General features: G+C 37.9%; 1 protein-coding gene across 2 annotated transcripts in view; it reads left to right on the top strand.

Annotated features, from left to right (window-relative positions):
• Positions 1 to 10151: 10151 nt before the first annotated feature.
• Positions 10152 to 19008, top strand: part of LOC149138927 (GPI transamidase component Gpi16 subunit family protein) — a 117055-nt gene continuing 108198 nt past the window's right edge. The window contains exons 1-2 of one of the 2 annotated variants that reach the window (XM_089446215.1): positions 10152 to 10617; positions 11499 to 12845. In XM_089446215.1, coding sequence (XP_089302341.1) covers positions 10324 to 10617; positions 11499 to 12845 — 1641 coding nt within the window. In that variant the 5' untranslated portion in view covers positions 10152 to 10323. The remainder of the gene's footprint in view (positions 10618 to 11498; positions 12846 to 19008) is intronic. The other variant, XM_089446214.1, reaches the window with a different exon arrangement.

The following is a 19008-nucleotide window of genomic DNA, read 5'->3' as shown; positions in this document are numbered from 1 at the left end:
AAGTTGACTCTCAGTTGCAACACCATGGAGGGCATTAGGGAACTAGGGAAAATACTCCCCTCTCCTATATCGACTAGTGATAAAGTATATGTCCTCCTTAATGGGCCTATACCGTAACTCAGGACCGACACAGAAATCCTGCTGTTGGACATTCCATCAGTAGATCATATGCACTAATAAGACAGAGTGTGCCTTTAGGGATGTACCCTCTTCATAGTACTTGAGGAGGCTTACATTCCTCAAGAGCGCCCAGGTCGCTTTAGTGATAGGGTGAGGGTATAAATCCCTCTCCCTCCCATGGTCGAACCATATTGTATGGATCCGCTTGTTGTTGTTGTTGCTCCCTCTACTAACGTCTCTGCTACATGATTGACATATAAAATACATCAACGCCATACATAAAATACATTTTTTTAAAATTAAATGAAACATGTACTTATAACTATGGAAACATAACTTTCAATCAAAAAAAGAAAAAAGATTACCACTACGTTGAAAACACAGTCATGTGCCGGTGTCGGTGCACTTTCAATTATAACCGCATCGGTAACGGTGCACACATAAGTATGATGCACCATGAGTGTTTCAAAAATTCAAATTTTCACAGCGATGCGACATACTTGTGCACCGGTACGCATGTATAACATGTTAGCACCGATATGGTATGTTCAGGTTATCGAATGCACTAAGCTATAAGAATAATTTAAATATTTATTTGCAGTGCATTTGGTAAATATAAACACACCGGAAGTGACGCACCAACACATGATCCATCACATCTTTCCATGTAATGCACTACCACAACGATGATGCATTACGTTCACGCACTGAAATGCGATGCACCTTGTAAATTAACAGGGCGCACTGCTCCCAGTGCAAGTCGAACATATCAAGTGCACCACGTATCATTTTATTTTTTTGTTGTTGCAAAAACAATGAGAAATTCAACCTAATTTACAATTCTAATCTGCTAAAAACTTAAATTAGAAAGAAACATAGAGATTACTTGGACATTTGGTCGTGAGGGAGGCATTGTCGACGTGTAATGGAGAAAAACAAATTTTCACATCATTTGAAAAAATTAGAAACTCAAACATTGAGCAAGATAATAAAAGGTGGTGAGCAAGCGAAGAACTGACATCAGGGCGCTTGCACGTGGCAAGAGTGGCACCGCTGCTTTAAAAGTCTCCCGCGCTGTAGATGGTAAAAATGAAAATTACAGTCAGGAGGGTTTTTTCTATTTAACCCTCCTCATGTGCATTTTGCGAAGTGCACTGGGGCGGGTTATATTCAAAAGCACCGTGTTTTATTTATTTATTTAAATTTAAAATTATCGCAATGCTTTATCGATACTAGAAACTGTCTATTCGTATGCTATGGAAATTGGCAAAGGAAAATTAGCATTAATTGGCATTTTATTTACGAAAATAAAGGAAAATAAGAGAAAAGGGAGATGAAAGGTCATAGGTTTGCATGTGAGGAAAATTGAAGGAAAATAGAGGAAATTGAAGAAAACAAAGGCCTCAATGATAAAAAGGCTTATGAAGATCAATTCACTATAGAAATTTTGAATAATATAACACTTATTCACAGAGATTATCCTGATTATACACTATTTGCGGAATGCATGCATAATACATAACCTCCTCTACATTGATCATCAATTTGCGAAATCAAAAACAATCACATGCGCACATTGAAACATCAATCACACATATCAACACAGTATGTACTGGGGAAAGCATACAACTGAAAACCCCCAACTATCTGTACATGATAATGATAGAGAACATGTAACAATACATAGTACAATACTCCTCACAAGTACTCAGTACTATCTCCACCTGCTACACACAAACTAGCTCAGATCTGAATCAAGTCACAGGTTCAAATCTCCTCCGCTGTCTGCCCGCCTCTACTACGCAATCCAATGTGAGAATAGGAATGATCCAAGCTCATTTTCCTTGGCTCGTGCTGCGTAATCCTCATTGGCAATCTCAATCATTGATTGTGCAAATCTCATGCACAGCTATAGTCACAACTGATAGTAGTCTCCACCTCTAACACCTGTCTCCACTGAACTGTCCATGCACTGAGTTAACTGATGTATTCTTTAGTTGATTTATGAGTTAATAATTAGTGAATTAATTAATAATTAATTCACACCACTCATCACTAGTGTATTTGGCAGTTAGACTAAATACAACTAGTTCAACTAAGTCAAACTGAACACAACTCCATCAACTCCTCAATCAACTCCACCAAACTCAATCAATTGAGTTCTAACTGAAGTCCATCATGCAATAGCTCAACTAACCCATAAGAAAAGAGTATTTCCTTCTGGCAGTTGCATGCGCCACATCCGTAGCTCAAACTGAAGTGCTCCAAGAGGATAAGATAATGTTTATAGTCCAAATATTATTAAGAGCTAATAATATTCGATTGTTCTATTTTTAGACTGGCAGTCTAAAAATAGACTCCGTCCATATGTCTAAAAATAGAAGTCCATCTATTTTTACCAACATGACCAATCATCCACAAATAGCATCCTGCAACTCATAGACCATGATCCATATGTCTAAAAATAGGCATAGTCTAAAAATAGACTTTGCACCAAAAATAGCCTGCGGGCCCACTTAGTGAAGGCGACTTCTTTTCACTAAGCTCCATCATCTTGTTGCATTTTCAACATTCACAATTTTTTTCAATTTAAACTTTTGCCAGTTTTAGCTTGGAGGTCTCTTCTATTCTCTCTCTCTCTCTCATACTCTTACACACTTAGAGAAATCTTGGAGCATTCTTGGAGTATGCTTGGAGCACTCTATTTTCACTTGGATTGGAGAAATAAGGCAAAGGAAAGGAGGAAACTGCAAGGGAACTGGTGGATCATTAGCTATAGCTGGATTGCTCTGCAGGTAACAAGTTGCATGTGTGATTTCCTTACTGATTTACGGATGCATGATATATGCATGTCATTCTCTGGTTATGATCTATCATTGGCATGGAGGATTTCCTGGATTGACATTGGTTTTAGCCTTGATTTGCCATTTCTTGGATAACCATGGTGTTGTGGGTCTTTCCACTTATATTTTCTGATTGGTGCTTAGGTTCCTTATGGTTGTAGGTTGAGTTACTGGTTCCTTGAGCTGTTGGTTGGAACAAACGCTCTGGAGGCCTGGTACAACTTTGGTTGAGTTACTAGTCCTGGAGCCTAGGTTGGAAAAATGCTCTGGCGCCCTTTGTGACTTGAGTTACTAGTCATGGAGCTTGGTTGGACAAACGCTTTGGAGCCTTGGAAGGTTGTGGGTTGAGTTATTAGTTCCTGGAGCCGCGATTGGGACAAATGCTCTAGATCCCTGGACAACTTAGGTATAGACTGATCTAGTTGGTGTTAGTGATGTCCGACCGTGAGGTCGAATCACTGGTTGAGGGTTGAGGTGGTTTTGCCTTTGGAAGCCTTGGTTTGGTTTTGTTTGGTTTATTATATGAGACCCCACACTCACACTTGGAATATGGCACATGAGTGATTGGCTAAAATAAAGATTTGGTTCAAACCAATCTATAGTCGGGTGGTACGTGGAAGTCCCTGACTTGGCTGGTATTTTCCTATGTTAATAGGAGCTATTCTTCTATTTTGATTCATGTATATTTATTGGCAATGTGCTGGTGATATTATGGCTAAGTTGCCATGGTTTATATGTTGGTTATTTTATGGTTATATGTTTGTTTATATGATGTGTATATTTTATAGCTCTTCTCATGAATTGTTCATCTAGTGATCAGTGATTAATGTATGGACTAATAAGTGGTGTTGCAGCTATATGGAGAGGACTAATATGTTTGACGAAACTCCTGTTATGTTCTAGGCAATCTAGGTTAAGTTATGCCTTGAAATTTGTATATTAACATTGTTGTCATGCCATTAGTGATTTTGAGAAGTTACGGGAAGTTTTGGGCAGTGGTCTTATGGTTGACTTGGAATCTAGGCTCAGATCTCGAAACTGCATGCTCCTAACTGGGAAAATTGTGTTGCAACTGCATGGATGCAGGCTTGTGCATGCAGTTGGAGGCTTCCAACTACATTGAGGGCTTGTTGTGGGTGTGGTTGGGGACTTAGGTCAGAGAAAAGGGTGCCCAACTCAGGTTTTGGCCACCTAGGGTGGTTACTCAGTCTCAGAGTGACCTATAGCCCCTATAGAATGTTATGAGATGCCAATTTGTCTTCCGTGGTCAACCCCACTTCCTTAATGGAACTTAGGAGGTTGGGTCATGTCATAGTAGCTCTTCCTCTCATGTTTACCCTGGCAGGGTGGTGAAATTGGGTAGATATGGGAGGCCTGGTTACAACCTTGATGGGGTAAGTCGGAACGTCAACTTCCCAGTGTCATAACTTTGGCATACAATTTTCATTTGGCGCACACAATAGCTCATTGAAAAGGTATATATGAGGAGTATATTTTCCAGCTACTTACAACAATCTATCACCTACATCAACCCCTTCCCCCCAAAGCACATTTAGGGCCTCAAAACAACACCAGAGGTTCAAGACTTAAAAGAGGGAGGAAGATTTGAGTGATGCGAGGAATGGTGCCTTTGTAAAGTTTTTCTTGAGCCTAGGTGTAGAAATAAGGTCATAAATGCCTCATAACATATTTATTTTACTAACGCTTAAGCTAGGGATACATGAGAGAGAGAGAGATAACCTAGTTAGCAACATTGTATCGCTATAGTGGTCATCTTCCCAACGTTGTATCACTAGGAGAAGCATCTTCCTGACCCTGTATCTCCGGGGAAAGTAATTTCTAAAAACTTGCGTAAAGTTCATCTTGAGTGGTGTCAAGGTCAAAATAAGTGTGAATTTAGGTTGGGATAGGGATAATCAAGCCTAGTAAGGTATGATGAAACATGGCAATAGGTAGGACCCTTGTTTTTCTCTAGGCATTAGTGACACTTAGAGAAAAATGAGGGGGTCATTGTAGCTACTACAACAGGATGGTGATGTAACATCATGTCAATAGTTGACACATTTAACAAAATTATAATCATTGAAAATCAATGGTCCATTAAATCAGATTAAAATGAGGAATCTGATTATTGTGTATGAAATACCCAATTTATGGTTATGATGATCCTACAAATTAAAGATTATTTAGTTCAAGTCACTAGAATTTATTCTAACAACAAATCTTAATGTCATTTCTCTTTGTTTTTTATGATGTACAACTTGTAGTTCTTCATATCCATAGTTATGAAAGTAATATTGTATTGAGATTTTGTGGCATAACTTCACAATAATACTTGAACCTTATGGTTGTAGTTTTTTATTGCATCTTATCATAAATGATCATGTACTTTATGATTCCCACTAACATTACATTCGAAAGTGCAACTCAACCTCACAACAATAATTAATGTATCCAATAAATTAATCCTTATAAAGATTAACAACTAATTCAATCAAATTTGTATGTCAAACACATTTTATGTCACTATATTTAGTATTAAAAATTAGCTATTTATTGAGTTTTCATGTTGATAGCGACCACGCTTAATTCCAACGGTAAACTTCAATGTGCTTTTCTTGTATTTCTAACAATGCACAACTTGAAATTGTTTATATTTGTGCAATCAATATTGCACAAAGAGTTATAATAACCCCTTGGCTCCACGATGATAGTTCCCAATCCCATTGTCGTAAAATAATTATATACTTTACTATCCCCAACAATTTTGGCCTTTAGATGGCAACATAGCCTCTTGGCATCAATTAATGTACAAATCAAATCAATATTGCTAAAGCTTAATGGCTAACTAAATTAAATTAAATCAAGGAATCCAAGGAGGGCTTTGAGCTATTATAGACTTAAATATACACCATGTAATGCTCAACTCTCAATATAAAAAGGTTGGAATGCATTTACGTATTATAAAGAGTTAGTCAAAGGTATAAATAATTGGGACGAAAATAGAAAGCATAGTTTCATGATTGAAAATAATCCTTGAATGGAAGAGAAAAATAACACATGACAATGAACATTTAAAAATGTGTGCTAATGGAATGACAAGAATGATCTCTCACTAAACACCTTAATCCAAAATCCTTGGATTAAGGGTGAGGGGTAGAGGATTTGTTATCAGTATTACTAGTTGTACTAGTTGATTTTGTTGAATATGAAAGTATATTTTGAGGAAAAGGATAAAAAATGTTAGGTGTGAGTGCCAACACAACCACAATAGGCGTATGATGAAAGATGAAAGGACACATACATCAAGAACAATCGAATGGAGTAAGGTACATGTGCAACATTATTCAGAGTGGAAAGTTGATGCTATGTAACATGGAAGTTGCAAAATGGTACCGCCTTCCATCATCTATGGTATAGATGGCGAATACACTCCTCCTAGTTAGGGCCAAGCTCTTAAGCTCCATCCAATGATCTTTATCCTTGCCCAATTATTGAAAAACCAATTTCAACCCTTACTTTTATGATTAAAAATGGGCTAACACTACAAACCCTAAGATATAGTCTATTCTCATAAATGTAAAAACTTGATTCCTTGTACACATCATTCCTTGTACACTCCATATGATGATGAATACAGAGCATGAGCTAAAGTTTAACAAAATGCATCAATTTTTTATGCATTTCATACTTACCATTCCATGTAATGTCCAACCTTTTTAATGTCTTTGGTTGAATGCTTTTGAGGCTTTGGTGCTCATAATCAATATCTAACATTAAAAAAGTGCATTCAACACATTAATTAGAATATAAGGTTTGTTTTATCAAATACAAGCAAGAATTAAACTATGAAGTTTCACATATACCATAATATATGTTAAGATTGTTATCAATCAAGATTACTAAACAAGATGATATTACAACAAGGTCATTTTTATTGGCTTCGGATTCTTGATTATGAGAATACAACATTTTGGTGTTGGTTTTATCAACAAATAAAGCATATTTAGGTATTGTATCTTCATGTACCCTCCTCTTCAAAAAGGATCAATAACACACACCTATGCCAAAAAATGGCAAGAACATGAACCATTATATACAAAAAATCAAGAAAACTAGAATAATATAACTTAGAATTCTACAACTCCAGAGGCGGAATATAATATTGACTCAAAAATTATGGTTGAAGACAAAAATAATGACAAAAATTCCTTATAAATGGTGGTTAGGGACGAAACCCTATTGGAAAGGATGAAAATAATACACTAATCTAAAAATTTTAATTCGGTAAAAAAATAATCCAACTTTCAGTATTAAATATTTGAATTTTTTCTCTTCAAATCCATCTTTTTTTATTATTGCTTATTTAAAAAATGACAATAATATAAAATCAAAAACCATTTTTCATAAAAATAACAAAAGGATATTCATTAATTTGTAATATATATAATTTTCAATTTCATATAAAATAATATATATGCAAATATTTTTTGAACAACTAGACTTGAAATCAACCACTGTAAAAATAAAAATAATGATTATGAACTCATTGAATTGACTTAGGGATATATCAACATTTCTCCAACCCATTCATGCTGAACTTAATTAACAATAATTTATAATGTTAGAGAAAAAATTCAGCATATCCAACAAAATCTCCCATAGGGTAGAATTCTTTTGACCCCTGAAAATTGTAATACCTTCAGAATGATGCTAGAGAGGCTCTTCGAGAAGGAGAAAATCTCAATTCACAGCCTTCATAGTCATGAATTAACACATTTAATTAAATAAGCACTTGCAAAGTGCAAAAGAGCAAAAATTAAGAAGTCTGAAACAAATTGCTTTCTGGTTAACACTTGGTTTGACGAGGAATGCAAAAAGGCAAGGAGAATGTGGAAAGAGTCAAACAAGGATAACATAAAGCTCAAAGCTTACAAGTAGTTATTAAGTAAGAAAAATGTCAATTTCATGGTTTCAAGGAGGGAAGAACTAATCTTCCTTGGGAAAAATAATCCCAAATTATTTTGGAAGGAGCTCCAACTGAAAAAGATACAAACTGGAAATAATATTACATCTTCTAAATGGTTTGACTATGCAAGAAAAGTCTATGAGCAGGTTCCCAAGGTTGACCCTCCCCCCTTGGTCAACGCTAATACTTAACTCTTCACGGTACAAGAGGTAGAGATGGGTGTTGGAAAAGCAAAAGACTTAGCTGAACTCCAAGCAGAATATCTAAAGTGGGGCTCAAAGATTCTTTCACCTCACATTACAAAAATATTCAACAACATCATACAAAATGGGCTCCCCATAGATTGGACAACTAGTCTGGCAATACCTCTTTTCAAGAGTGGTGACATCAATAATCCCTCCAATTGTAGGACCATCGTGACAAACCCTTTGTTTGCAAAACTATTTGGAAGCATGCTAGAAAACAAAATTAGCAAGTGGGTAGAAGAAAGAGATAAGCGTGCTAAAGGGCAACTAGGTTTTAGATCTAAACATTCCACATTTGATCATTGTATAACTTTAAGGCACATCATTGGGATAAAAAGGAAGAAGGCTTTGTTGATTTCAGAAAAGCATTTGACTCTGTTCCTAGGGATAAGCTTTGGCACAGAATGGAAGAACTTGGGGTTCTTAAAGTTTTAAACATTTGAGAGCAGCTGTGCATAGGCTGTATGAAGAGGTGAAAGTCAAAACTAGAACTTCAACATGCATTTCTGAAAGTTTTAGAAGCGATATCAGGGTCAAGCAAGGTTGCCCACTGTCTCCTACCCTTTTTGGTTTATATATCGACAAGCTTGAGGAGTGGTTAAATTCGTAAGGGGGTGATGATATCTATTTGGGAAAGTTTGTTATAAGGCTTATTTTGTATGCAGATGACCTTATTGTAATTGTTAAATCGACTCTTGGTTTGCAAGAACACTTACTATCCCTTGAGCATTTTTTAGAAGTGTGGTGATGCAAGTCAATATCAATAAAACGAAAGTAGTGGTTTTCTCTAAGAAAAGAAAACATAACCAGCATAAGTTCTACTTTGAAGACAACTTTGTGGAAGAAGTTGCGGATTACAAATACATTGGAATTGTCTTCAACAAAAATCTAAGCTGGAATGGTTGTAGAAAGAAAAGAAGTTTGGGGGGTTGGAAAGCATTTTATGCTTTTCAAAATAGGTGTAGAGAGGCAGAGTTGTGGGACTGGAAAACCACTCAAACTCTTTTTGGGCTTCTAGTGATTCCGATGATTCTCTATGGTTGTGAACTATAGGCTAGCACTACATCCGACATGCAGTGGAGACAAATTGAGAAAATTCAGAAGCGTTTGATTACAAACAAATTCAAGATTAAAAGTGCAGTTCCTTATGCTATCTTGTTAAGTGAAATAGGGATTGCTCCTATTGAAGCATTTGCTATGGTGTGAGTCATAAGGCATTTAAAAAAATTTGAGCAAATGGAAGAGGGTAGATGACCTAAGGTTGTCTTTAATGATAGATTGTGCAAGAGCAAAAAAACTTGGATGCAACAAAATAACAAATGGTTTAGTAAATGGGGTATTTGCTTGAACATGTATCCCATAAACAACAAAGAGATAAAAGCTTTTGTTATGGAAAAGTTCCACGAGTGTACTTGGGATAAGGAGCTAGGAAGAAAGAAAAAGTACTATATTGAAGTGTTTAATCCCACTCATAGTCATCAACCAAAAGCATACATAGAGGCCAATATCTCTTGGAGAGCCAACATTTTTATTGCTCAGTTAATGACTAATTCTCATCAACTCCATTGTGAAACATGGCGCTAGAAAAGGCCAAAAAAAGTGTGGGAGGAAAGAGTATGCATTTTTTGTTCTTCCGAAAAAGTGGAAACAAAAAAACATTTCATTTTAGAATGTGAGGCCTTCAAAGACAACAAGAAAAGTTATGCAAATACGCTGACAACAAACTCTTGGGATAAATTATTTAGCAAGGAGTTTCTCCGGGAGCATTTATTTTGAAGCTTCACAAAAAAAAGCTAAATACGTAAAGTAGATGAAGAAGCAATCTGTTCCATTAGCTATCTTTAACCTCATAAACTTTAAAATAACTTTTTCTCCTTCTATTAATAAAATAGATAAAATATATATTAATAAAATAGATAAAATATATACAAAAGTAATGTATTTGAAATGTTTTATTATTTATCCAAATGTAAACCGAGGATGGCCTGGGATAAATCGTTTTAATGAAACCATAGACAACGATGGCCTGGGATATATCGTTTTAATGAACGACAGACAACGGCTTGGTAAAGTCCATGGAGGAGGGACATTCACACTAACTTCGGTTCAGATAAAATAACAGAGCAAACAAGTCCATTTGAAATTCATGTCTCGTGGGAAATGCAGTCTCCTTGCAACACAATCCATAATTTCATTTCGAAGCGTGATGGGGATCGAACCTAGAAGAATAAAGCTTCTGCTCATCCTCGCAATAGCATTCATCTTTCACTGCACTTCAGTCCGCTGCATACACACAGAGGAAGAATTCACCGAGGAATTGCTGCTGAAACCCCTGCCAGACCGCAAAGTTTTGGCTCACTTCCACTTCACTAACAGCTTGCCTCCCACGAAGATCCATGGCCGCCACCACAGGCTTTTTCCCAAAGCCATTTACCAGCTGGTAAGTACACGATGCCATTTCTCGGTGCCAAGTTTGAAAGATTTGTAAATGAAACACTTCAGAAAAATTGAAATCCCTTTGAAAGCATGGTATTGTTCGAGCTGAATTATTGTCCATGCAGTGATGAGATACAACAGAGAAAAAAAATTAGTGATTTTGCTTTAAAGAACTTTTATATTTTTAGAGGATCTTGATTCTTGCCCTAGGTAAATCTGTAAATTTTAAGAACGATATATGTTTGGTGTGATATTTTATTGTGTAACGCCCAGCTGGCTATGGTCTAACGCTAGGCGGAGCACATTCTGTAATGACTGTCACGACACGGGTTCAAACCTCTTTGGGTTTGCCCCACCGTGTGTTGGCACTGGCCCGTGATAATGCAAATGGGCAAGGCCAGGTGTAAGTCCTGGGTGAATTTTGACAGCATAGAAGGCCCTCTGGTGTGGCTGGTTGCTTAATGGACCTGATTTTGATAACGTGCTATCTTGAGGGTAATGTTTCCCCTATTCACCGAGCAAAAGAAAAAAAATTTTGACAGCAAAATTTAGAAACCTTTAAATGCTTGGGTAGATTTTACAGGGAATCTGACAAGAAGGATCTTAGTAATGGAAAACTCTTCGAAGTTAGATCTGGGCCTTTTGCCAGAACTGGTTGAACTTTGGGCAGGATTTTCCAGTTTTTTTTTTCAATAATCCCAAAGAAGATATTAGATCTTGGCTTAAGAGGATCTTTGAACTCCTAGGAGGATTTTGTCATAGAAATAGTTTTGAATTTTGATAAAGGTGTTTCACCATGAAAACCATTATGTTTTTAGCAAAATGAGAACGATGATTTTTCATGTGGCTGATGCTTGTCGTCAATTGGAATTTGCATACGAGCAGGTTCAGAAATTTAGCATCAGAGAGATGGAATTGTCTTTCACTCAAGGAAGGTGGGATTATGAACGATGGGGAGGATTTGATCCTCTATCCAGTGCCAATGCCAAACCTCCCGGTGTTGAACTGTGGGCCCTATTTGATGTTCCCATAGATCAAATTGATGCGACATGGCGAAATCTGACGCATGCCCTTTCCGGCCTGTTTTGTGCTTCCATAAATTTTTTAGAGTCATCGGCAACCTACGCTTCTCCGCACTGGAGTTTTCGTCCCAGTTTGGTTAATAATGACTATAAGATACATGATGCAGAACATATTATCACTTACGACAAGTCAAAAGGACCATCCAGTAGGTTAAGATATGGTTCATTGCCACGAGAAGCAGTATGCACTGAAAATCTTACTCCCTGGCTTAAGCTGCTTCCCTGTCGAGATAAAGCTGGTCTTGCTGCACTAATGGATAGACCTTCAATTTATAGAGGGTTTTATCACTCACAGCGGTTGTATGTTTTGTCTAGTGAGTTTAATTCTGAGAGAACAGAGAAGCAGCGCGAGGGCACTATGTTGCAACAGACGTTAACTCTTGTTCTGCAACCTTCAAATGTGCAGACCACAGGTAACAGTAACAGACAGGCGCTTCAGCCTAGTTGGTCTATTAGTTCTTTGTTTGGACGAGAACTGATTGGACAATGTCTTCTCGCAAAGTCCAGCAGTGTATTTCTGGAGCTAGAAAGAACATTAGTTGAAAAGCTGGAGAGTGCAAGAAAAGATAATACAAACACGTCCCTTGTTGTTGGCACAAATTACCCAAGTTTTCATCTGAATACTGTCCCGGACAGGGTACTGAAGGAAACGGCTGTGTCAGAAAGTATGTCTGGCATGCCTGATGGTTCAATTATGTTTGAATTTTTCGTCAATAAGTATAATGAATCCCATCCACTAAATGTGGGGCTTACATGGAAGGCCCCTGTCGTTTGGTTGTCTCTCTTGGCACCTTTCCGTGCAAACAGGTTTTTGATGGGCAGTGGAAATGCACGAGGCTCTATTGTGATTTCTCTGAAAGCTGACAAATCTCATAAAAAGATTTGGGTTGATGATGGTGTATATGCCTCACCAGGTGTAGCTGGATGCCATTTAAGCCTTCTTGTTTTTCAGGTTGTGCCTTGGTACGTTCGGTTATACTTTCACACATTTCAGGTTTTTATCGATGGACAACCAAGACCAATATGGGATGTAGTTAAGAAGATGCAGATTTCCCCTGCAGAGGACAGGAAATCACCTGGAGTGATGGAGATTGAACTTGAAATTCCATGTAATACAAGCTCAGCTGCACTGATTGTGAATTTTGATAAGGTTAGCCTTTTGCACATATATTCAAAATTCTGCTTTCTATTGACATTTACTCGACTTTATTGTATCAAACGTCTAGAGTATGCACCAAAAGTCATAATATCTATTTTACTTTTTTCCGTTGAATGTTTTGTCAAAAACAAACAAGTAATTATGCAATCTCAGCATCACGCAGAAAACCCATCCAACATAAAATTATTAAATTCAAGTGGTTTTGATGTGTTAACATTGTATGTTAAGATGAAAACTAGAGATCCTTGAATATATTCAAAATTAATCACACAGTATACTCTTATTTTCTGAAAAGAGTCTTTGACTCCTTATTTTATAAATATATAAATAGAAAGCGAAGTGCAAGGTAATATAAACTTTTTACATGTTGGAACTTGGAAGCAATGCACTATATTATTCTTTTTTAAATAACATCATGATTCCTTATTTTATATAAATAGATGTTAATTTTAGGTATGTTCTATGCTTAGAGTAATTTATTTCAATTTTCACAGTTAGTTCAATATCTTTTCCAGATTAGCAATCATATCTACATTAAAGTAAACTGCAGATAGAACAAAAACGTAAATCGCAGAAGACAAGCCAAGACAAGAGAACACAAGATGTGGCGCTAGCCAGGGACAAACCCCAATGTAGGGAAACCCTTGATCAATTCTTCTTATATGTTCTTCAATAGTTCAGCAAAGAGAGAGAGATAGTATGTTTTACAACAGAAGTCAACACTTTGACTTATCTAGATAAGAGCATAGATCATCTCTAAGAAGATAATACATAAGATCAGTTGAAAACATGCTGCTTTAACTGATTCTCCAAGGTGACTCCTTCACCTATCGTTGTGTTGCATTTCGTCATCATGTTGCACCCATCATCACTATGCTGCGTCTCATCATGCTTCATTAATCATGACTGTACCCATCACTGTACTGCATTATGTGCCATTGCTGCACCATGTTGCCATACTGACCTATGTGTTGGTTGCATCTTGCTTGCTTGTTGTCCTTAGCTTGCTTGTTGTCCCTTGCATGCTTGTTGTCCTTTGCATGCTTGTTGTTGCATGCTCGCTGTCCCTTGCATGCTACCTGTAACATTGCATGCTTGGTGTATTTGTTGCTAAGTACCATACAACTGTCCCAATGTTAGTTAGTTGTTCCTTGCATGCTGCTCTCCTTTGGAGACAGATGCTCCGGTAGTTCCGGCAATTTCGGATGTTCCTGGCAGTTCCGGCATTTTCAGCAATTCCGGCAGTTCCGAAAGTTCCCGCAGCTCCAGCTTCTGTCCTCTGCGTAAGCTTTCCCGACTGTTCTAGCAGTTTCGACTGTTCCTGGCAGTTCCGACTATTCCTAGCAGTTCCGACAATTTCGGCTATTCCCGGCAGTTCCGACAGCGCCCGATAGTTCCGGCAGTTCTGACTATTCCCAACAGTTTCGATAGTTCCGGCTTTTCCTAGCAGTTCTGGCAGTTCCGACAGTTCCGGCTTTTCCTGGCAGTTCCCGACAGTTTCGGCAGTTCCCGGCAGTTCCGATAGTTCCGGCAATTCCGACAGTTCTCGGCAGTTCCCGACAATTCTGGCTATTCCCAGCAGTTCCGACAATTTTGGCTATTCCCGGCTATTCCCGGCAGTTCCGGCTTCTGCCCTCTGGATTAGGGCAGCGTTATCCCTTAGGATCTCTCCTCCTAAAAACCAAAGACAAGTAGAGAGGAAGAGATCCCAAGTGTGTTGAAATGACTTGAAGGCCACCTCTATTTATAATAAAACGTTGAGCAGAAGTGGGGTTTATTTGGTTGCTGGCCGACCTTGACGAATTGTCCCATAACACAAATAAATTCATATCTCTATGAATACTTATTGGAATCGGATGATCTTTAGATCAATCTTACACTTCTCGATGAGAGGGATCCAAAAAAAATATCAGCTTCCATTAATAAGATGACCCACATGGAGTTTGGCCCTAGTTGCCAATTTTAACAATAGAAAATAAAGTGCAAGGTAATATAAACTTTTTACATGTTGGAACTTGGAAGCAATGCACTATCTTTATTATTATTTTTTATTATTAACATCTTGAAATTTTTATCTTCAGTATTCTTTTTTATAGGAAAGTAGGTCAATTTATAATTTTATATGTAGGTCAGAGACAATAAAATTTTATATCCAGCAAAAGAGTACACTAGAACCTGACATGTGGTACCCCAAGCAAAATGATTTGCTCAGATATCCTCTTTGACCTGCTAAAACAGAATAGAAATAACAGCCTTTGTTCTTTGGGTAAAGAAGTATTGAAAGTCATCCAAGGAAAAATTTAAAAACACGTCTGTCTAAAACGACATTTTTTTTGCTTTTGGGTTGCTCCGAAGGTGTTTTCACAATGCTAGGAGTGCCCACATGTGATTGTGAGGTGTATGGCGAAAACCTAGTCACTTAGTTGTTCAAATTTCACACCCTAGGTGACTAATGTCCTTGTGATCTCAATCAAAACAAGTTGATAGTTGACTTTAATTAAAGCTGAAAATAAATTTCTGACCATAGCATCAATGACACAATAGTCTGAAATTAAACAGTGGAAGTGTAAAAATTAATTTTGATACATGCATAGGTAATTACTTCTTCAAATAAGCTTTTCATTCCTTTGAAAAAACACTTACAAGGAAATCTTTACATTCTGCCCAAGGAAATATACATGCACAGAATCACAGATACCAAAAAATGCCTTGAATTGAGCTCCTAGAAGCTGTTTGAGAGCTACTGCTGGTGAAAAAATCAGCAACAACAAGTCTCTATTGCACAGCACTGCTGTAGAGACTGTATTATTGCTGTGTAGCGCTGCTATATGGATTCTCCATATGACCTACATATGGTACTATTGTTGGACACTAATAAAATTATCCTATCTATTGGTGCTTATATTAGATGGATGTAAACACAACATTTCTCAATGGTAAGATAGCAGAGGAAGTGCACATAAATTAGCCTAGGGATATTGGGAGTGTCCTCTTTGTGGGTACTTTCACTTTAATTTGATGCTCCGAATGGATTTGCCTTGAGAGCACGTTGGGAGTGTGGCACTGCTAGTCCCATCTAGTTGCATTTTTAGGACTGTTACCCACCAAAAGTGGGTGACCCCATAGGAAAAAAGAATTCTCCCACACTTCACATCTAGCCGGCCAGCCAACAGCCCTTGACAGCCACCACTAGTCAATGGCGATGTGCCATTACGTCGCCACCACCTGCATCAGTCACACACCTTCTCACCCATCTGGGAAGAGCACATGGACGAAGGTGGGCCTCTGATCAAAAGGTACTTTATTCATTTTGCAATCGGGTGCTTGTTTGTATTTGGGCTTTTGATATGGATTATGGGGTGACCTGGAAGAAGGAGGTGTTTTGACCGTGATCTTGTTCCCTCACCTTAAATGGGGGGTTAATTTTTGATCCTAGTCTAGTGGGACCTCCCCTAATGGCCCAATCAATGCATATAGTAGGGGCACTACTTGGGAAACCTTTATTGAGATAGCATGTTCCATCTATCCCTATTCCATACTTACCACTTTCTATCTTACATTATAAGCCCATATTCCACATCCATTCTTCCTGTTCAACGGACCATTGTTCTCTAGGATTTGGCACTTATACATCCACATACCTAGGTAGGGCCTGGAACTTTGCTCTCGGAGGTTGATGTAGCTAAAAGAAAGAGAAACATCATATAATGGCCACAAACAAAACAAAATAAAAAAATATCAAAAAGCAAAAGATGGCCGAACATACACATTAGCATGTGGGCAAAAGCCTAGCATGAGTTCTACCTCACTCATTATGGCCATCACCTGGTTCTTGAGCACATCTTGCTCCTATACATCATAACAAGAACCCTTGCATGTCCCAACCAATGTTTTAAAACTCTGACTCGGGTTCGGAACTAGTTGAGGGTCGGCTTCGACTCCGACTCCGACTTGGTATCGACTTGGCTGGTTTGATTTCAATGGCTCGGTCGTTGTAAAAAATACATTAAATATTTATTTTTTTATGAAAAAAGATAATTTTAAAGATTTTCATTCATGTTTTCAAACACAAAGCATTAGAATATAGAGAAAAGACAACATGATCAAAATAGGCTCATGAATATATCCATTATATCAAAATGGCACCCAATGCACTATCCAATACATACATGATGTAGAGATCAAAACAAAAACACGTAACCAAGGAGGCTCTAAATGGCCTCTACAACAAAAGTAAACTGTAAAACATCACTAGTCACCAGTACTACTAGCTATTGCTAGAGAAGCCAACATCATCTGGCTCAGACTCTGAATCAGAGTCAGACAGGGAAACCCATGGCTCCTCCTCCTCCTCATCACCATCTCCATCTGCAATTGTAGAAGTAGTAGCACTAGCAAGCGCAACAACTGCACGCTGAGATAAACGAGATACACTATTCTGCTGTGGCTGAGTAGAGGAAGTGCCTGCAACTGGAGGACTTGGGGCTAGGCCTGGTACAAGTGGATCTGCATTCATCTGAACATTATGTTCAACTAATGCGTCCATATGTAAATCCAAATCAAGACCAATATCCTCATCAGAATCAAACTCTGCTAGATGACTCTCCACTACCCAATCTGATGCTGGATCAATATCTTCCAACGCAATGGGATCTGTATCAGGTCTTTTGTTCAGCAATTGAGTCGGAGGTTGTATCGGACATAGACAAGATCATTTAACTGTTTTTGTTTCAAACAGTTTCTCTTCTTCGTGTGAATCCTCTCAAAGACAGACCAATTGCGCTCACACCCAGTGGCACTACAAGTTTGGCTCAAAATACAAATTGCAAACTTCTGCAATTGAGGATAATGGCTAGCAAAAGCCTCCCACCATTGTGCTGCAAAAAACATAGTAGTGTAATGAGTTAGCTCGACAAATTATATCCAACTTTCAAATTATAAACAATTTAACAAAATAAGAATTTGAAAATTGAAATTTTTGTTTACCTGGCTCATCTGCTTCCTTTGCAATCCTTGCTAGGTTCTTCCCAAAGGTACTTGTGGCTCTGCTGAAACAAGTGATCTATCGGTGTATCTCCAGTTGATCACTCTCTTTAGGAACCATGCGGTCAATCAATCCATCTCTAACCTCCCCAGTCAAAGCTTCTGCCTCCAGAGCTTTATAATGATACCTTGGGTTCAGGAAAAACCCAACTGCATGTATAGGGCGATGGAGTTGATTGTTCCGTCTTTGATCGATGATTTTTCAAATGGGCCCATACTTAGCCACTCTATCTTTGTATACTGCTTTTATTTGCTCCTTTGCTTGATCCACAACCTCATAAATGAAGCCCATAGTCAATCTTTCCCCATCCACCAACCGCAACACTTTAACCAGTGGCTCAGCAACCTTCACAACCTCTATTGCCATTTTCCAAAATATTTCTTCATTAACTTTCTTTCTCACATCTTTGCCATCCTGTTTGCGAGACCATTGACATTCATTCCATTCCTCACTGGAAAACACCCTTTGGAAGTTTCTATGTTGGGAAAGCATAGATTGCAATGTCAAAAAATGAGTTGCAAATCTAGTGATGGCAGGCCTAATAATATCCTTGCCCCTTGTGTGTTTCCTCATTAGGCTCAAATCCATGAGTGATTGTAGATATATTTTGTTATGCTTTTGGCATGATCTACAATGTTCTTGACCCAATCTATTTTGCCAATATCCTCAAGCATGAGGTCTATGCAATGTGCAGCACATGGGGTCCAAAAGATGGTTTTGTGTTTTTCCTATTTTACTAGCATGAACATAGTTGCATCAACTGATTTTAGAAACATGGTTCCTTGTAGGCAAAAGATAAGAAAGTTTATGACGGTACGATTCTTTTGATTAGTCCATCCATTTGACATGATGGTACATCCTGTTTTTGCCAATGAGCTTTTGAAATCTTTCAAATATTCATCAATGGAGGAAACTATTTTTTTGCAAAAGGGATCCTGTTAACTCATGCATAGTAGTGCCTTTGAAGCCCTTTTCGACAACAAATATGGCATTAAACATTGGTTCATAATATGGTGAACGAGAAGCATTGAAGGGGATATCAGCCTCATACCACCATCTAGCTATGTAATCACAGGCAGTCTCTCAATTCTTTCTTCCAATGGTCATCTA

Source organism: Pinus tabuliformis, chromosome X (assembly GCF_031772625.1).
Source record: "Pinus tabuliformis cultivar Carrire ecotype Pingquan chromosome X, CPIR1, whole genome shotgun sequence".
Classification (NCBI taxonomy): domain Eukaryota; kingdom Viridiplantae; phylum Streptophyta; class Pinopsida; order Pinales; family Pinaceae; genus Pinus; species Pinus tabuliformis.
The sequence above is the reverse complement of the archived record's forward strand: the minus strand, read 5'-3'. Positions and strand labels throughout refer to the sequence as shown.